Source organism: Dipodomys spectabilis, unplaced genomic scaffold (assembly GCF_019054845.1).
Source record: "Dipodomys spectabilis isolate Male_0828 unplaced genomic scaffold, ASM1905484v1 ptg000115l, whole genome shotgun sequence".
NCBI lineage: Eukaryota > Metazoa > Chordata > Mammalia > Rodentia > Heteromyidae > Dipodomys > Dipodomys spectabilis.
In genome coordinates, this window is record NW_024870792.1 from 6,140,329 (window position 1) to 6,160,911 (window position 20,583).

A 20,583-nucleotide genomic window follows, 5' to 3' on the forward strand; every position below is an offset into this window, starting at 1 on the left:
TGATTTTTAACATAATAATGCAGGACTGACTTGAGACCTCCACATGAACTGAGCTACATAATGCATTTACAGAATTTTTAGTTTCATTTCTGAAACTTCTTTTGGCTTAGCCATTTATTAATGAATTTTTATTTATTTGACTGTACTTGGTGAAAAGCACAGGCAAGTTTACTATGTTCAGTTTTTCTTCCAATACCAGGGTGTAGGTGGGAAGACACATACTCTGTCATTTCTAATATAACCCTGCACTTGGCTTTCTTCAGTGATATTCTGCTAGAAAGCCACCAAAGTCATCATACCAGCCATCCCCGCCTTACTGAGTTCCAATATGAATATCTGGAAATCATGATCATATTCACTTCCTTAAACAGAGCCAGAGCCTCCTTACAGAACCATATTGAACAACTAAATCTAGTTTCTTAATTCTATCCTGCTTCAAAATCTAAGCTCTTAGACACGAATGATATTCTGTATTGCTAGCCACTTTAAATTTCAGACACAATTCTCAGATGCAAGGAAAACTGTCTTCCTAGAAATTCTTCTCTTCCTATCTTTTGTTCGTGGAAGGATGGCAGTAATCTTTATTTTCCCCACAATGAGTCGATTGAGCAACATTTCACTTAAGTTTGATATTACAAAAAAGACAATCTATCTGATTATATGTTGGGCAGTATTAATTACTTATATAACTGACATAGTTAATGTTCTAGGGAAAGTTAGAAGATACTAAATGCTTCTGTTAGAAAAGATGGAGCCCTGACTTGTGTTACACTCAAATAATGAAAAAGCCCTCCAAGAAAAAAAGCATATCTTAAAAAATATCAAGAATGAGTTTGCATTCTGAATTGTTAACTTAGGTTGCCCCAGGGCTTAAATTGAGAATCTAAGTATTGAGTCACAGTGCTTTCTCTGTAATTAACAAATACAATTATCATCCTAACTTTATTTCAGAACTTGGTTTTCTTTAATAACCCTCCATCTGCCACTTTAAGTCAACTCTTGGAAGTGATGAGCTGGCAGTTTTCATCATATGTTGGTCGTGGACTTAATTCAGATCAACTCAATATGCTTGCAGAAAAGCTTACAGGTAAGAGTGAGAAGAATTCACCTCTGTATGAGGATGCAAGTGTTTCAAAGATCCAGAATGGTTTTACTACTATTAGCAATAACAATAATTATCAAATGCCTACTGTGTTGCCTGGTAGTTTGTGTTATATTATCTTAAATTCTCCCCAAACATCTACAGTTTACATTATTTTATCTATTTTATAGATGAAGTGCTGAGGTTATGTGAATGCCATACTGATTGGCGGGAACATAACAGAGCTGAATGGTGGGCCAGCCTAACCCAGTTCTAAAGCCCCACTTTTCTATTCTGCATTTGTTTCCAGGGTACTTGTAAACCCACTGTCACTAAATATGCTGTGAAACTTAAAGTGACTTGATCTTATCTAGTAATGTTTCAGTTGACATTAACCAATGGGAAAATGGCTTATTCCTTCACCAAACACAAGAAATTTAATAGAAATTAAAGATGGCAACAATGTAATTCTGCGTATCAATAAAGTTTTAGCTGTGAGAATTCTGGAGTTGCAAAATAGAGTCATTGAGATGAAATGCCTGACAATACAGCCCAGGAGTTCTTTAAAAAAGTTTGAAAGATGTCTGCATTTCCACAAGTCTGGAGTGAACACACTACTCACCACAAAGGGCAAAAGATGCATTTGCACTGCAGAAGCAGAATCATGTGGACTGAAGGACCATTTTTGTGATGAGAAGGACAGGGCTGCCACTGGTACTGATCTGATCAATGAGCACTCACATAAATGAGGACTTTGGGAAGCCTTACGAAATTTGTTTCATGTGAATATCTTTCTTGATCCACAGTGCCACTTCCAGTTTTCTGGTGGATTACTGGAGATAAGAGTCACAGGCTTTCCTGCCTGCTGGCTTTGAACTGTGATCCTCAGATCTCAGCCTCCTGAGTAGCTAGGATTACAAGCGTGAGCCACCAGCACCCAGCCCCTATATTATTCTTGATTCCCAGAGTGGCTTCCTTTCTCCCTTCTGACACTCTATAACCTGCCCATTCATGGAACTTCCTAAAGCCATTGTTAACCCCTCTCTCAGAAAGCTTTATTTCTAGATAATGAATTTCATAGTGGCAAGGATGATACTCTTGTACCATACATAGTACTCAGTTCACTATAAACCCATAGCAATTGCTTAAACAACTCTTGAAAAGCAGGATAAAAAACTAAATTGGGCTCACTATTGAGGAGACCTTCATTGTTGAATTTCTTAAAAATCTTATTTTTTCTTTCATTTTAGTTCAATCTAGCTACAGTGATGGTCACCTCACCTGGGCCAAGTTCTGCAAGGTACAAAGAGGGGAAGGAGAATATCATTTAGCTACTGTTTTTGTTTTGTTTATATGTTTATTAGCAAAAATTACTTGGACCAAGGGGTTTTGTTATATTTATGACATGCATGACATACTTTGATTAAGTTCACTCCATCTATATTATTCTTTCTTAACTACCCTCATACCTTTCCATCCTTTTTTTGGTGGATCTCATTGTATATTTTCTATAATATTTACTTCCTATCACCATCTATAATATTCTATAATATTCACTTCTTTTCTTTTATTTTATTTTTATTGTGAAAATACTGTACAGAGAAGTTACAATTACATGGGCAAGATAACAAGCACATTTCTTATCAAGCATTGTAGCCTCCTCCTCCTTTGTTTCCCCTTGCCATCCCTTAATATTCACTTCTTATCACTATCTCCTTTCCTTCTTCTTCTACCTGCCAGTTCCCCTCACAAATAGTCCCCCTTTCACAATCATGGCATATTATTATTTTAGGTCAAGATTCCTCACACAAGTAAATCATGTGATATTTGCCCTTCCAAGCTTGGCTTGTCTCTTCTAACATGACCTCAAGTTCCATACGTTTTCCTACAGAAGATTTAATTTCATTCTTCTTTATGTTTGAATAGTTCTTTTATTATTATTATCTTCAAGTCATTGTACAAGAATAGTTCTTCATTGTATGTAGAGACCACATTTACTTTATCCAATCATCTATTGTTGGGCAACCAGGCTGGTTCCTATCTTGGCTACTGTAAATAATGCTAATATTAAGAGCAGTAGGAAGCATAATCATGTATTTATATATAATGATATTTCTCTAAACTGGGGTTTTGAACTTGGATAAGGATTTTTTTTAAGAGTGAGGGGTTGTCCACTTGAGACAAACTATTTTGATTTATTATATCAGTGTTACTATTTAACCAATCATTGCCTTGATGTGCTTACTTATTCCAATAGGAACACTTACCTGGTAAACCTTTTACCTTTTGGACATGGCTTGAAGCAATACTAGACCTAATTAAGAAACATATTCTTCCCCTTTGGATTGATGGGTAAGTTATGGGGCTATCTTTTCCATAAGAATGAAGTGCCTTCCTTCTAGAGTTATTAGGTCTTTTTCTTTTAATGGCATAGTTGAAAAAAACAGGATAATTTCTCACATTCTTCGAAAGGCTTTGGTAAATGTCTCTGTATCTGAGTATTCCATGTAGGAATGACTTTTGATATATGAAAAACAAAATTTAGGTCTGTTCTTTGTAAATGAAGTAAATGCAAGGAAAATAGTGATCAGATGAAACTATGCATTGCTCTAATTCTAGGTACGTCATGGGCTTTGTTAGCAAAGAAAAAGAACGGCTCCTGCTAAAGGATAAAATGCCCGGGACATTTTTGTTACGATTCAGTGAAAGCCATCTTGGAGGGATAACCTTCACCTGGGTGGACCATTCTGAAAACGGTATGTACCTCCCTGCTACTGTTTCATCAGAAAAGAGTATTCTTGAGTTAGGTTATTGGGATTTCAATTTGCAGAAGTGTGTAGTATGCTGACCTGTTTATTATTGTAGATGGTTGTCCCAGACAGGGTACGGAAGGAACTTTGAAAAGCCTGTGTTTCTGGTTGTTCTCTTTCACACATACAAGCTATACAATCCAGATTGCATGCATTGCAGCTATGAAAATATTGTGGGCAGGAAGAATAACCACAAAGAATGTCTACAGGAACCTGAATAGTCCTCCACTTTCTGTTTCCAGGAGAAGTGAGATTCCACTCAGTGGAACCCTACAACAAAGGGCGGCTGTCGGCTCTGCCATTTGCTGACATCCTTCGTGACTACAAGGTTATTATGGCTGAAAACATTCCTGAAAATCCTCTAAAGTACCTATATCCTGACATTCCCAAAGACAAGGCCTTTGGTAAACACTACAGCTCCCAGCCTTGTGAAGGTGAAGTTCTTTCTGTTTACCTTTTTCTTAAGATTTTGGAAAATAACACATGAGAGCAAAGTAGATGATATTCCTCTTTCTGTCTACTTTTGTAAGATCTAAGCGGCATAAGAAGGGCAAAGCCCTGGAACTGATGTGATATGATGTGATATATCAGCAGTTCCTGCAGGACCGCTAGAGCTGTCTGATACTAGCAGACAGCTACAATAGTAGCTACACCTGCACTTCAGCTTGGTCAAGGTGGTTGCTGACAGCACCTGGATCACTTGAGTTTTTCTTTTCTAAAATAGGAGTGGTGCTGACTTCACATTTATGAATCAAGGAAAGAAAAAGAAAGAGTAGGAATGGTTTAAAAACATGACAAATGTGTATTTTGCAAAGGAACCCAAAGGTTTGTAAGTTTTCTAGTTTTCACCTGTCTCAGAGAATGTTTGTTATTTGCCAAGGAGGGGACATGGGGATGTGGGCTTCAATCCCCCCCTTAGGTTACCTTTCCTGCTGCATGTATCCTCAAAGCCCAGAACAATTCCTAACCCAAAAAGGCATTCAGCAAATACTGATTAAGCACATGAAGGGAAAATTCATTAAATTAGGTATTTATGAATAAGGTAAGTTTAGTATTCTGTCACTTTAATGAAAGCACAATTGGCCCTTTGTATTTATATTTTCTACAATCTTCTAGGTCCACAAATCAAGGATCAGAACTATTTTGTCAAAAAAATCGCATCTGTATTGAACATGTATAGAACTTTTTTGGCACAATTCCCTCAACAATACAGAACGTCATCTATATTTTAAAGTATTCACAATGCATTAGGAATTATTCAAAAAGATGAGTTAAAGTATACTACAGTAGACAAGTTTGTTATAAGCAAATACCACAACATTTTATCTAAGGATTTGGGGGTCCTGAAACCAGTGCCCCAGACATACCAAGGGATGACTGAATATGACCTATAAAAACCTTAATTTATAGCAACTAATCCCATCTCATAGACATTGTGACAATTATCACTCATAAATGGTGACTTGCTGTCTCTCAGTTTCACCCATCTAAGACAAAAATACAAACCTTTAAGTAACACTCTACATCTAATACAATGAAATGCAAATGTCAGTATCACAAATTACAGTGGGAGAATTAAGAAATTTAGGAAATGTTTCCAAACACAGTACTGTTATGGTAGTACTAGTAGTACATACAATGTTATTTTTAGGAATGCTGATGATGTGCTTCAAAAATTTGTATAATAATAATGTTATGGTAAAGGAGGCATGGAAAGACATGCCTGTAACCCCAGTTTTGGGAGGCAGAGGCAGGCAGATTCCAAGTTCTAGGACAGCCTGGGCTACATAGTGAGATGTTGTCCCCCAAATCCCAATAATCATTATTAATGAGTTATGTTGGTTTCAACTTTGATGAAAAGAATTGACACAGTATATATGTTTAGTCAGCTTTCTTTTACTGTAAGAATATTGAGGATAACCAACTTAAAAAAAGACATGCTTACTTTGACTTACAGTCTGTGAGCTTTCAGTCTACTGTAGGCTGGTACTGCTCCCTTAGGGGACAGTGGCCAGGCATACAGGATGGCGGGAGGATGCAGTAGAGAACTGCTCTCCTGATGATGGCCTTGCAAGCAAAGAGAGGAAAAGTTGAAACTCTACATTCCTTTCATTGACCTGCCTGCTGTGGCCTAACTTTCTTCTAGTGGATTCCACTTCTTAAAGCTTTCATCATTTCCCAGTGGTGCCACAGGATGGCAACCTAACCTTTAACCAGTAGCTTTGGGGAATACCTAACCAACCCACGCCCGTCTAAATCCTCCAATATATGAACGGGTCCAATCTTCGAATCAAACTCAAATGCATCACAGAAAAAAGGTAATAAAGTAGGTTCTCGATTGTTAATGACATATTTTAGAGAGACTATTATGGTGTCAGGTTAGGCCCACTAAGAAATTCATTTTCTTGCATACTATTTGTTTAGATGTCTGTGACTTCCACTCAATGAAAAAGTTTGTGGATCACTAACAACTGCATTATCTTCATTCCTTTTAGCATTACTGATATTTTTCTGGACTTACTTATCTATTTTTTTCATTAATGCTGGGAATATTTTCCCCCAACATTGTGCCTTTCTTTTCCAGTTTCAAGACCAACAGAAAGGGGAGACAAAGGTTATGTTCCTTCAGTTTTTATCCCCATTTCAACAATGTGAGTAATTTTGGTCACATGTAAAATATTTATTATTGAATTAATTTTTAAGTTCTTTCCTGAAAGAGATTTAAGGGTAGAACAGAGTACATATAACCAAGAATAAAGCATTTTAATGCCCAATAAAACATTTTATGTCTCATTTCTTTGAACACATAAAGCTAGTCTTGAGGGCATAACTACTGTAGTCTATTATGACTGGAATGATAAAGTTGCCCTTTTACATGCCATTATATCACATAGCAGATTGAATGGTCTGAGGCAAAGTGATAAATTAGGAAGCTCAGTGCCATGAATGGATGAAGCACTAGAAACGAGTCCCAGATGCAGTAGTCACTATGAGCTATAATCTTCTAATCCTTTTCCTTGTAATCTCTTTAAGTCGGAGTGATTCAACAGAACCGCAATCTCCATCAGACCTCCTTCCCATGTCTCCAAGCGTATATGCAGTGCTGAGAGAAAACCTGAGTCCCACAACAATTGAAACTGCAGTATGTTGCCTCTCTTTTCCAAAGTTGGTCTAGGGTATTTCCAGTGGAGTAAAGGCGTCATGTGTGAATGAAAGGAGCTGAAGTACTCCTTAGGCATTTTACTAGGACAAATGAATGAATATAACACAGGGTGTTTGTATGGCTTGAATGTTGCTAATTTTATAGGCACTGAACATAGACTGCTTTAAGATCTTTCAATCCAAAACCACCAGAGGGCAAAATGTCCTTAACGTTTCACTCCAGAACACTGTCCTTGCTGTTGTCCCAAGCATCTAACACTCAGCTTTAACTAACAATACATATTAGCCAATATTTATGTCTGGTTTAGCATCTCTTTTAAAAGTTCCATCCACACATTCCACCCACTTTTTCTTGCATTAACCAGTCCCTGGATCCTTTCCATGAAGTATATAAACAGCAGCAGTAACATAGTAACGCTCTGCATTTGGGCAGTTGGGTCATAATCTAAAATCATGTTATGAAAGTGAATTTAAATCTGAAGAGAATCTTTGGAGGAACCCTGATCCCCAAGAGATTTGTTCCTGACCATAAATCAAGCTGTATTTAGTTCTTAGATATTTCCATGAATGAAAATCCACAGTCACTACGCACTGGTGGCTCATGCCTGTAATCCTAGTTACTGAGGAAGCTGAGATCTGAGGATGATGCTTCAGAGCCAATTGGGGCAGGAAAGTCTTATCTCTTAATTAATCATCAAAAAGCTTGAAACAGAGCTGTGGATCTAGTGGCAGAGTGCCAGTCTCAAGCAAAAAAGCTAAGGGACAGTATCAGGCCCCGAGTTTAAGCCCCAATACTGGCACAAAATAAATAAATAGAAAAAAGAGAACCCCACTGTCATGTGATGGTTCAGTCTAATGCTGTTGCCCTTCACTCCTTATTTATGTCGAACTGAACTTCTGTTACATTTTTGTACCCACTTCTTTATTACAGTATTTATGTGATTAACACATTTCTTAACTCAGTTTTCAGTACACTTGAAGAGAAGCCTTATATGTCAGACTGTTCAACCCAATTTCTTTCTGGAATACTTTAAAAAGTTAATTGGAATGAAGAATTATGTATTATTTAGAATAAAGACAGAAATAATTATGTAGCTGTCTGATAGTAATTTCTCTGAAAAACAGTATTTCCTTCTAATCATTTTCATTTTCTATTTTAGATGAAGTCTCCATATTCTGCTGAATGACAGGATAAACTGAGTCTCAAAGAAGGAAGCAAATGAAAGAGTTTCAAGACTGCTCTCTGTCAAAGAAGACATCCTATTTCTTCAGCTTTACAAATGCCGGTTTCCAGGAAAGGGTGGAAGTCTGAAGATCTCCTCTCACTGGAATGACACCCCAGTTGGGAGTGCTGTGACTTGAAATGCCAAAAAACATCAGTTTCAGATAAACTTGCAAGACAACTTTAAGAAACCAGTGTTAGTAATATAACCGAAATCTCATCTGCATGTGTTCCCTTCTGATTTTTGTTTCTTCAGGTCTTATGTATGATTTGGGCTGTCAAGGCAGAAGTGTTAATATTTCAGGGTAAATCAGGAACATTAGATTGTACTTCAGGTTCCAATCAGAAGACTGCAGGGCAGATGAAGAGATGCCTGTGCAGTTATTAACCCTTTCTTTCACCATGGGGTGAGGAATGAGTCTAACCACAGAGATAGTTAAGGCCAAAATGTCTTCCCAAACCTTCACTTTTATAACTTCATATTGGCCTAGGGTTTTCTTTTCTTTTTAAAATGTGTGTTACTGTTTTTATAACTTTGATGTACAAAGGGGTTACAGTTACATAAGTCAGGTACAGAGTACATGTCTTTTTGGATAATATCACCCCTTCCCTTGTTCTCTCCCAGTTTTTCCCTCCCATCTCACCCACAGTTGTATAGTTCATTTTCAACACCGTGTCTAGTGAGTACCCTGCTGCATTTGTTCACCCTTTGTCCTTCCATCTCTGTGCCTCCTCTTACACTCCTAAAGACATAAAAACGAGCAAACAGAACAAAAAAAGCAGCAAAAAAAAAAAGAAACTCTTGTTTCCATTTTCTGGAGTTCATTTCGATAAATATTCTTTTATATGATCAGATGCACATAGGCATTGTGTCTTTCTGTTCCTCTCCTAAGAATATCTTCCTTTGGTCTCACTCTGTGTGAATGCCCAGAGACCTGTATAATTTATTATGTCCAGTATATTTTAGATCTAGCTCCCACATATGAGAGAAAACATTCACTGTCTCTCTGAGCTTGGCTTGCCTCACTTAACATGATTTGTTCTAGGTCCATCCATTTCCCTGCAAATGACATAATATTCTTTCTAACAGCTGTGCAAAATTCCATTGTACAAAAGTGCCACATTTTTTTGATTCACTCATCTATTGTAGGGCATCTGTGCTGTTTCTACAACTTGGCTGTTGTGAATAGTGCAGGAATGAATATGGATGTACAATGTGTTTATGGAGCCTGAGGTTTTCTTAAGGGGAGAAAAATAAAAGGGTACATTACAAGAGATAGATAATAAGATACCAAGAAGCACTGAGAGAAGCAGTTGAGGCAACCCACCCAGGACACCAGGAGTCACTGAGGTAAGTACATAATGGGCTGGCTCCTCACATCTTTTGACAGGATTACTGTGGAAGGTGCAACACTCAGCCTAAGCAAACACACAATCAGGGTTTTCCACTAGCATTATTCAAACTCTAAGCACACTGGTCAACAGTTCTGCAGCCAGGTACAGTCCCAACAGGACTCAAGGGTTTCCACATTCTACTTCTCAAAATGAACAAGAATGACTGTTCTCACAGTAGATCCAAGATGGGAGAAATAATGAGCTATTCACAGCAGTACATCATAGGACCCACAGAGACACTATCGACAGCCACATCAACAGCAGCTTCCCACCACTGCCAGGGTATCTCTCTTGTTAGAGTGAGGAATCCAGAGACAATCCTGGTAGTAATCTTGGGCAAACTGCACTGATAATAATAACTATTCAAAACAGATATATGGAATAAAAAATCATGAAATGAGGATTGGAGGCAACTCTGGCCTTGGGCAATTTCATCTGTGGATTGTACACTCTTCACATCTTTAAGATGAATTGAACTAGATGGGGTCAGTGGTCCTTTTCAGCAATATTAATCTGTGGTCCCATGCATTTAACCTGAGACTATGAAAAGGGTTAGGATTTCCAACACACTGCTAGCTCTGGTAAAGAGGAAAGGTAGCTGCTTTGCTGCATGGCAATGCAGGTATATGAGCTTTGAGTCTAATTTGGTTCTTGTCTCATGATGACAGAATGTTCTGTGGTGCCATTGCAAAACTGCTTCCCTTAGAAATAGTATTAAGTACTCAGATGCCAAAGACTTGGAGAGTTCTGTATATCTACTAAGCCCTAAAGAGCTGTGAGAATATTGCTCTACTTGCAGAGGTATCCGCAAATACTAACTGTAGGCTACTTTTTGTTTGTTTTGTTTCTTTGTGCTGGTTCTAGGGATCAAACTGAGGGCTGGGCATTGTCCCTGAGCTTTTATGCTCAAGGCTAATGTTCTACCACTTGAGCCACAGCTCCACTTCTGGATTTTTGCTAGTTAATTGGAGGTAAGAGTTTCACAGGCTTTCTTGCCCTGGCTGGCTACAAACCATGATCCTCAGATCTCAGCCTCTGAATAGCTAGGATTTACAGGCATGATCCACCAGCACCTGACTTAGAGGCTATTTTTTAAGACAAAGCCTAATTTTGTCAAAAAGTTAAAGTTGTCAAAAAGTAAAGTTAGAGATGACTTTTTCCCCAAAGTATCCCTCTTTCCACTATCTGCTCTTCACCAAACTGGCAGAAGCCCTGGTTGAAAAGGGTAAAAAAGGAAGAAAATCTCTACTATAACCTACCTTTTCTCTTAAAACCATCCAATCAAGCTCATCCTTTCTACCCACCCACATGTATCCTAAGTTGTTCCTCTGCGGCAAACCTCTTCCTGTCCAAGGCTGGTTCCCTTACTCTTTTGGAACCTCCTGATTCTTAGGGCAAAAGAACCTATTTGTTAGAGGACAAAATCCAACTAGTCACAGTTTCTACTTTCTTCTGAAAATTGTTTTCTAAAACTGCCTGAGACATATAGATCATGTAACAGCAGAATTGGGGTAAATAATATAAATCTGGGCAGTATTATAGTTTTATGTTTAGAGAGGCCATTTCCATTTCCTACCAAAAAGTAATCTAACAATGAGACATAGATGTTAAAAGGGCTGCAGAAGCTTCTCATTTTTTGGAATTATCAGAATTATCATGGATGCTTACTATTCACCGGAAGTTTAGGAAGTTTGCCAATAGATCCTTTGACTGTGGAAGTTTATGAATCTTAATGAACCCACAGTTAAATCACCACCACGGTAAGACAGTATAATTCCACTGGCATCCTCACAAAAGGCAAGCTACAAAAATATGACAGGCAATAAACACAACTCTATGTGGCCACTTAGGTAGACAAGGAACTTCATTTAAAATCATTTGAATTGTTTCATGCCCTGCTTAAAATCTCTGAATGTCACTCTAGCAATTCTTATGGGGAGGTATTGGATAGAATTCAATGATTGGTAAACTTAAATGGAAATGTTTCAGTTCCCACTAACTTCCAACTAAAGTTTAGAATTTCCATCAATTTTGAATTAATGGTAGTAACCAGTAGTAACCAGACCACTTTAATATCAAATCATAATCAGACCACCTTTATAAACATATCACAGTTGTTACCACACAATATTGTTTATTCTAGGCACAATTTGGAAAGTGTATTAATCAGACCCACTGCTAGATCATGTTTTAGTATCAAAGAAGCACTTACTCTACTTTACACAGGTGGTTTCAATATGGGTTTGATCTACCACAGAATTGGTTTGATATCTTTTTTTAACGTAATTGGTTTCTAATCTCACACATTTTATTTTGGCTAAAAACATTATTCTTTGAAGCAGTTCATTGGTTTTGTTAACTGCCAAAGGGATTCCTGACACAAAAAATTAACTTTTAAAAAAACGGAATAAAAGAAGAAAAATAATAATTCCACCTCTGGAATAAGACCATACAACTGTAGCTCTAGACAGATGCTTTCAGTCATACACTAGCCATGCACTGCTTTGTCTCTTATTAGTTTTCAATTTCATTACTCTTTCCTCAAAGCTTTTCATCCTCCAAAACATAACACACAAGAACACAAGGCCAACTAAAGTACTTTCGGTTTCTTTGGTTGCTCAAGCGCTCAATCTCCCCAACCCCCCTCTCTCCTCTCTCCTCTCTCTCTCTCTCTCTCTCTCTGTCTGTCTCTTTCTCTCTCTCTCTGTGTCTCTCTCTCACTCTCTTCCTTCTGCTCCACATCTGGTCAAACTTTATCTATGACCCCTTCCCTCAGGCTCTGGATAGCCTTCCTACCAAATGCACACATACCTGTACAAATATACTTGAGAAAGGCTCTCAAGTCACACCAGGCCTCCTCCTCTATAGCATTCCTTCTGTCCCCTAGTGCACTGCTTGGAGCTTTGTTGCAAGCTTTGCATAAACAAATACTACTTATATCTAGCACAATTTGGCCTTAATAAACATGTAGTAATTCTATCTTTGAACTAACAGAGGACAATGGTTCCTTTCTTTCATTCCTTTTTCTGTCTGCAAGCCTACGCTAAAATTCTCTCTATGTTTCCAAATACTAAACACATGGGACAATTCCTCCTGTTATGCTTCAAACCACAACATGCTGTTGACACAACTTAGGTGTTCTGTCTATTCCACCTCACCCTTTCCTTACAAGATCTGCAATGGTCTACAAGCACACTGTTTGAATATTAGCTCACTGTAATTTCTCTTTGGTTTAGGTACCATCATGTGTTTTTAATATCCCTGTCACCTACCTACACAAAGGTGAACCAAGTGTTTCCTCTGAAGTTTCCCCTTAAGTCTACCTCACAGAACTCAAGGCCATCACTCCTGCCCCTAGCAAAAATCCTGTACCACACACACATCAGGCTTGTGAGTCATCTCCTTAAGAGATATCAGACTGTTGCAGATTTTTAAAAAATCAAGAGAGCACCCAGACAGGACAAGGTGAGGGCATGTGGAGGAATAGAAATCTCATGAAAATCCTTTAGAGAAACTTTCTAGAACATATATCCTATAATTTCCTTACCCCTCAATTAGGGCTTAGTAGGTCTCTTAGAGCCTGTTCTGAGACCTTAATGATGACCTTAATAACCTGTAGTTTATGTTCCCAGTGTTAATGATATTCACTTATTTATTCAAAAAATACTTTTGGAAACTATGTATCAGGCATTGCCTCTCTCACACACAGGATTTCCCAGCTGAGCCACAGAACTACAAAAGTGGTTTCCTTAACTCTATTCAGTTTTCCCAGGGTACCATTCTACATATACAGGAGAGACAGTAGTTCACTCCACACATATACCCAGGCAGTTGGTTTCATTCACTTATGGGACCCTGCATAAGAAAGGTTGTACCATAGCACAAAGTCCCTCCTATAGTGACCTACCTTGTGGTGAGAAGAGATGAAAACAAGTATCAGGACAGATTTAAAGAGTGCTATGAGAATGGTAAATGGCCAAAGGCAGAGATCAGTAAAGGTTTGAGGAATTGATTGCATTGAGAGCTAATGAATGGGACACAGCAAGTGAATGGACTCAGCTATAAAACCAGAATCCCAAAGACCAGTATGATATGCACAGGACTCAGCAAATAAAAACTGGGTGTTTGAACAATATAAGGAAGCCAAGAATTGGAGGGGAGCTTCGTGAAGTATCCAGAGTGGGATAAAATGAGTAAGAGGCAGAAAAGGAAAAAAAAAAATACGGTTTTATAGGAAAAGTTTTTTAAAAAATGGATTTTATAGTAAATGCTGTAGAAAGGTTAAAGGTTTTCTATAAAGGAGTGACATTATAAAATCTGTTTCTTGCGTGGCGCCGGTGGCTCACACCTGTAATTCTAGCTACTCAGGAGGCTGAGATCTGGGGATCACCATTCAAAGCCAGCCTGGGCAGAAAAGTCCCCGTGAGGCTCATCTCCAAGTAGCCACTCAAAAACCAGAAATGGTCCTGTGGCTCAAAGTGAAAGAGCGTTGGCTTTGAGCAAAAGAACTCAACGACGACCACACCGAAAATCTGTTCCTTTTAAGTTTTTATCAGGTGAATCTCTCACAAGGTGCAATGAAGAAATGCCCTCAAATTCTGCACTCAGGTCTTCCACAGGTCTGGGCCCTGAGAAGGGCTCCATTCTAGGGTTCACACCCTGCTGTTGACATAAATTCTTAATGCATTTTGAATATAAAGACCCACAGTCCCATTTTGCACTGGGCACTTGCAATAATACATCCATGCATGCATACATACATGCATACATACATACATGAAGTATGATGGGATTTAGGTAAGCGGCACATTATTCCTTCACAAGTGGTCTGAGGTGTGGGCCAGGAAGGTAAGGTTCTTTCACACTCTGGCGGACCTAGGTTGGTGGCAAACTCACCTTGAATAGCGATCCCCTTAAAAAGAGGGGTGAAACCTAAGGAATGTCAGTCTCCATTTTCAGGGAGCCACACAACCAGCGGGCAGGAGCCTCGCAGCTTTCCTCTGCCAGGCAAACTCATGGCCCGGTGACTAGGCTGCTCCCCATCACACCTCCCCGCACGTGCCCTGCAGTCATCTTAGCTGACAGGCGGGGGGGGGGGGACCCCAAGAGAACAGGAAAGCCCCTCGCAGATCCAGCGAGAGGACGAGGAAGCCGCGGCGCAGTCGCCGCCCGCACCTCCCGCCTGCACACTCTGGTTTTGCGGGCTGACCCCCCGGGGGGCGCGGAGGACCCGGCGAGGCGCGCCCGGCGGGGGCAGGCGCCCCGCGCGCACAGGTGCAGGCTGCGGCCCGCCCCCGGGGAGGGCAGCCCGGGGGGGGGGGGGGACAGACCGCGGCCTTCCAACGATAACCCGCCCGCACCCCATCCCCACGCTTCTCCGGCCCAGCTGGGACCGCGAGCGCGTGATCCGCGAGGGGTTCCGCCCCGCGCAGCCCCGGGCACCCGGCGGCGGCGGCGGGGGCGGCGGCGAGGGGGCGGCGGCGAGGCTTCCGGGCGGACGCTGGGAAAGCCCCGGGCCGAGCATGCGCACGGCCCCCGGTTCTGACTTTCGCTTTTCGGTTTCCTATCAAAACTAGGGTTTCTCGTTCCGGGCTGGTTTCCCCGAAAGCACGTGGGGCGGCTCTTCTGAGCAGCTGCGTCCCTCCCGCGGAAGCTCGCAGACCGACCCGACCCGACCCGCCGCGCAGCGCCCCTGCTGGACAGTCGTGGGATAACCGGGCCGTGGGGCCCTGCTGGGATCCAAAAGGCCCTTCCATCCCCACCCCAATCCCTGCCTGCCCTCCAGGACTGAGTGATTGAGGGGGCTTCACTAGGAATCTAACAGTGCTCCTTGTAGGCATTTTTTAAATTGTATAGCAGTGATCAGGAAACTAACGTTTTAGACTATTCTCCGAATGCTTGCATTTATTTACATTTCTGTATATTTTTACACGAATAGGATGATATCTATGTTTCCTGTCCTTCCTCTTCACTTAATTTTATGAATGGATATTTTCCAATGTCATTAGACTTTGGAAGTACAGCTTTAATATTCTGGCATATGAATTGTGCTTTAAGATGTGTATTGTTTTTGATTTTTCGATATTATAAATGAACACCCTTGCACACACACACACACACACACACACACACACACACACACCTCTTTTAGCCTCCTAGATGGTCATTTAATGCCTACTAGGGTTCTGGGTAATGTATCACTTATAGTTAATGAAAGAACATGGTTTACTTGCATATAGACATTTTTCTAAAGTACTCATGGCTTTCTTCTATATTGGTAGGAAATGTGTCATGTGTAGAGAGATTTTTCTCACTGCATTTTAAACAAGGTGTTGTAGGAGGCCTCCTATGGCTCTGTGTTTTATTAAATGCATTTATATTTTATTAAACACAAAGCAAGTTAAACAAGTGTCTGTATAAAATCTACATGCAGAGAGCTAAAGGAATTTTAGAAATCCTCTATATCAATCCACTCTACTACAGATAAACAGGACTCACTCATTTAGGGACATTCTCCAGGTTACATCGTACAAGGCTTAAAATTAAAGCTGGGGAAAAATTTATTGGCTGGCATCCTTGGGAATTTTTGCCATTCAGTAATTAGAGTTATATCAGTACTGTCAATATTAGGGAAGTATGGCTAACATACAATATGGTAGCTCAGAGGAGAGAGAGAGTCTTAATTATTTTGCTGTAAGTTTGCTCATCAGATTTGCAGCTGCCATCTTGAAACAGATCAAGGCTATAAAGAAAAAGAACCAGGAGAGTTAGTTTTTTGAATGACTCACAGGATCAGGTATTCTCTGAAAATAAAATGTCCCAGGGAAATACCATGGGGGAGGACAGTAGGACAATTCCACTTGAGAAGTTTACAGAATTCAACTGTAGAATGCTTTGTTACCTCCACCTACCATAAAGATCTAGATTAGTGATCTAATATGTCCAATGTGTCACAACAGAGCCAACCAAATTAATCTCAAAACTCATTGTGGATGAGATAGCAATTTATCAGGGTTTTTGAGTCTAGAATTGGTCTGAGAGTTCTGCTTATCAGGGTCAGGCTGATCTGATCATTCCTAGGCCTTCTCACACACCTCTGCCTAAACTTGGACAATGGCACTAATCTAATCAAGGCTGTGTGGTTGGTCTCTCATCACGCAGAAGGCTGGTCTGACTTGTGAAAGTGGCAGGGCTCTGAGGTTTATAAGGCTAGGCTAAAATTGGCATAACATTTCATCTGCTAGACAAAGCAAGTCACAAGCCAGACCAACTTCAGTGCTTGGGGAAACAGCCCTAATCTCTCAGAGTCACATTACAAAGGGGCATAAATAATAGAGAAAATAATAATATATCCATTACTAAATAAATCTACTAGATCTCTTTCTTAATTTGTTATAATAACTATATATATAACTGATAATTTTTTTGGCTTAGCTGGTAGGTTTTGTTTTCTTTATGTTTCTTGATGTCATAAATATTTTTGTTATGAGTTGTTTTAAATACTTGGTGCAACAAGGCAGATATAGCCATTTAAATAACTGGATGATTGGGGAAAACAAGAAGTGTGAATGAAGAATAGGTGTAACTTTTTTTCAAACAAGAATAATTTTTTTTCCAAGTGAGAGATCTAGAATAGCTTCTAAGACTCTTTCCACTGCAACATTACATGAATGTATGCGTTACTTTGGTGCCTCATTACTCACTGTAAGATGTTGTTTCTATACTCCTTAGTATCTTTGTCTTATTTTGCCTCAGGGATGAAAAGTCATAAAGTTTCTCCTACCTGCTATTTCTGATTGATTGCTAGTGACATAGGACAAATAAGTGAGCGTATAGCTTATGGATCTATAGCTCAACTGCAGCAGTTCTGCAAGAGTTGTATCTCCTTCCCAGATCAGGCTAAAGGAGCAGCAGCTACCTGAAGTACGGTGTGTCCTAATACTGGAAAGGTACGCACAAGGACAAGTTAATCACAAAGAACACACAATGATTGCTACCATTCCTTTAGCTAGAGCAAATCACATGGCCAGTGCCATAATTAGGCTGGAAAGAAAACGTTACCCCATACTGACCCCATGACAAAAGAATAGGAAATAGTTTCAAATAATACATTTTATAGACATGGCATTAACTTTTTTCTCCAAGTTTTGAATAATTGATATAAAGATACAGCTTCCCAAGCTGACAGCCGAAAGACAGGCATTATGTATTTACATCTAGCAAAATCTGGATTTTTGTTTTGGACTACTTGGTTTTTAAAACAGCCAGTATATCAATGGTCACAAATATAAAACACATACTTTATTCTCCAATAACTTTTAATTGTAGAGAGATAACACTTGAAACATGTAAGGACTTTAATAACGAAATCCTCCTTTATATAAAAATGTAAGCTAATATTTAATAAAGACTTGCCCCATTTAAAAAAAACACAATAAAGGGGAGTTAAAATTAAAAGCAACACCCCGGAGCCAATGGCTCACACCTCCTCAGCTACTGAGGAGGCTGAGATCTGAGGATTGCAGTTCAAAGCCAGCCCAGGCAGAAAAGTCCATGAGGCTCTAATTTCCAATAAACCATTAGAAAATGGGAAGTGTCGCTGTGGCTCAAGAGGTAGAGCATTTGCCTTGAGCTGAAGAGCTGAGGGACAGCATCCAGGCCCAGAGTTCAAGTCCCAAGACTGACCAAGAAAAAAAATTGAAAGCAACAGGCCAGAGGGCAGATACATAGATAAGTTTAGTCAGGAAATTGGATCATGAGAGACAATGTTGAAAGAAAGACTGTCTATATTTGAGAATGATCCAGACTTGCAGTCAACTCAGTGCTGGCTTTGTGAGTATACATTTGGGACAAGGAAATAAAGTATATAGATAGGAAAAGAGAAAAAGCTGTAATATCTGAACATACATACATATTCTTGGGAAATCATTTACATCATTCTCCTACCTAGAGTTGCCATACTAGTCAAGTTGGATTCAAATCACATGTACTTGTAGGAACTAATTAGTTTTAAGATATATACTGCAAGTCAGTCTAGTCTGGCCTAGATACTACCTACCTGTGAAAGTATTTAAACTGAAAAACCTGAAAGATGAATTAGCCAACAGAGAAGTTGGGGAAGGGGGATGTTGAGAAGTTGGGGAAGGGGGTGTTGGTCAAAAGGACTTTGAGAGAACTGCTGGGAAGAAGGCTAAGTTTGGAGAAGAATTTGGCTTATTTCAAGATCAAAAATGGTGAATTAAGCAAAGAAAAGAGTAGCACAAGACAGCCTTAGAGAATACTATAGGGAAAACACAGCGGAGTCCACTCATCTTAGATAAGTCAGGCCCAGAGAAACAAAGGATATATGTTTCTTTTGTGTGGAAGCTACATTTAGCTTATAAACATAGAAGTAAATACTTTTGGTGGTAACCAAGTGTATACAAATGTATTCTTTAAAATACAGTAGATTCAAGGAAGAACTCAAGTAATGTAGTTTCTTAGAAAGGCAAAGTTTAACGAAATAAACACCAGGAAGTGGGTACTTGAAAGGGGTTAGTTGGGGTCAAGGGGAAATGAAGAGGAGAAGGGGAGAATGAGGTCAATAATTCAATGTATATACTACACAAAGTTAAGAAGAGTGAAGGAAGGGGTGGGAAAGGACTGGGTGAGAATGTTGAAGGGGTGACATTGATTATGATGTATTGCTTTGTTAAATGGCATCTCATTTGTACAATTACTTAAAGATAATTAAAAAAAATTTGAATTAGAGCAAGAAAAGCCATCATAAAGATTCCAGGTTTGCAAAAGTGCACAATCTACTTACAATTAAAACACACACACACACACACACACACACACACACACACACACACACACAGAGTAGGGAGTATTTCAATACAGAGAATAAATTAAATGGGAGCCATAAAGGAGGCAAACATTTGGCAACTTATTGCAATGAAAGGGGGGTGATAGCTAAAGAGAACTGAAAAACAATTAGGAGCAAGAATCATCAACTCTTAAAGACCAGTGTGGGTAGGGGATTGTTGGTGGGGGAGAAAGCAATGTCAAGGATAGCTTCTAGGTATTTGGCATGTACTAATTCCAGAAAAAAAAAAGGTACAAGTTTGAGGATCAAGGTGATAACTCTTGTTCTCAACGTAACAAGTGTGCAGAGGTCACTTGCTGTGCAAGTTGAGTCAAGTGGAGGCTGTCAGCGGATGAATGCCGAGCTCAGAGGAGAGGTGTGGACATATCATATGCATCTAGAAGATCATGTAGAGTGTTATATAGACTAAACTCTAGATCACGCAGATTCTAGAAGGACATTGAAGTATGAGGAAACACACAGGTAAAGAACTAAACCCATGTCCGGACGCAGGCATTGCTCATTTAAGGGTTTAGTAGTGGAGATGGAATGCCATAGAAGAATAGCTCCTGAGCCTGCAGCACATGTTAATCATCATGACTAAGGAAGAAACTGTTTCAAAATAGAAGTTTCCTCCATGTCTGTCGTTCCTGAGAGGTCAAGAAGTAAAAACAGAACCAAAAAGTGTCCTCTGGGTTTGGTAAAAGGAAGGTCAGTTGTTAAACGAAGTTTCTAGAACGACTGTGTTTCTTGCCTTCTGCTTGAGTTCTTAGTGATGAGGCTAAATCAGAAATCAAATTAGAGCCACTGCCACCGCGGAATCTCCTTCCGTTGCCCTTTGGGCTGTGGAAACAGAAGTACCAGTCCTCCCCATTACAGCCGGAAGAGGGCGTCCAGGCCTGGGAAGAGGAAGCCGGGCGCCGCAGCCCGGCGGGGGGAGAGGCGGCGCGTCCACAGAACAGCCGCACGCGATTGGCCGAGAGCGGCAGCCGCCCCGTGATTGGCGGAGGCGGAAGGAGGCCGTCCCGCGCCGCCTTTTCTCCAGCTGGATTCTTTCGTTTTCCTG

At 39.9% G+C, this 20,583-nt stretch overlaps 1 protein-coding gene across 1 annotated transcript in view; it reads left to right on the forward strand.

Annotated features, from left to right (window-relative positions):
- Stat4 (signal transducer and activator of transcription 4) overlaps positions 1-8,499 on the forward strand; it is a 97,929-nt gene extending 89,430 nt beyond the window's left edge. The window contains exons 17-24 of the mRNA XM_042688355.1: positions 952-1,087; positions 2,332-2,381; positions 3,339-3,433; positions 3,701-3,837; positions 4,134-4,325; positions 6,476-6,542; positions 6,925-7,033; positions 8,214-8,499. Of these exons, the coding sequence (XP_042544289.1) occupies positions 952-1,087; positions 2,332-2,381; positions 3,339-3,433; positions 3,701-3,837; positions 4,134-4,325; positions 6,476-6,542; positions 6,925-7,033; positions 8,214-8,240 (813 nt within the window). The 3' untranslated portion in view covers positions 8,241-8,499. The remainder of the gene's footprint in view (positions 1-951; positions 1,088-2,331; positions 2,382-3,338; positions 3,434-3,700; positions 3,838-4,133; positions 4,326-6,475; positions 6,543-6,924; positions 7,034-8,213) is intronic.
- Positions 8,500-20,583: the final 12,084 nt, after the last annotated feature.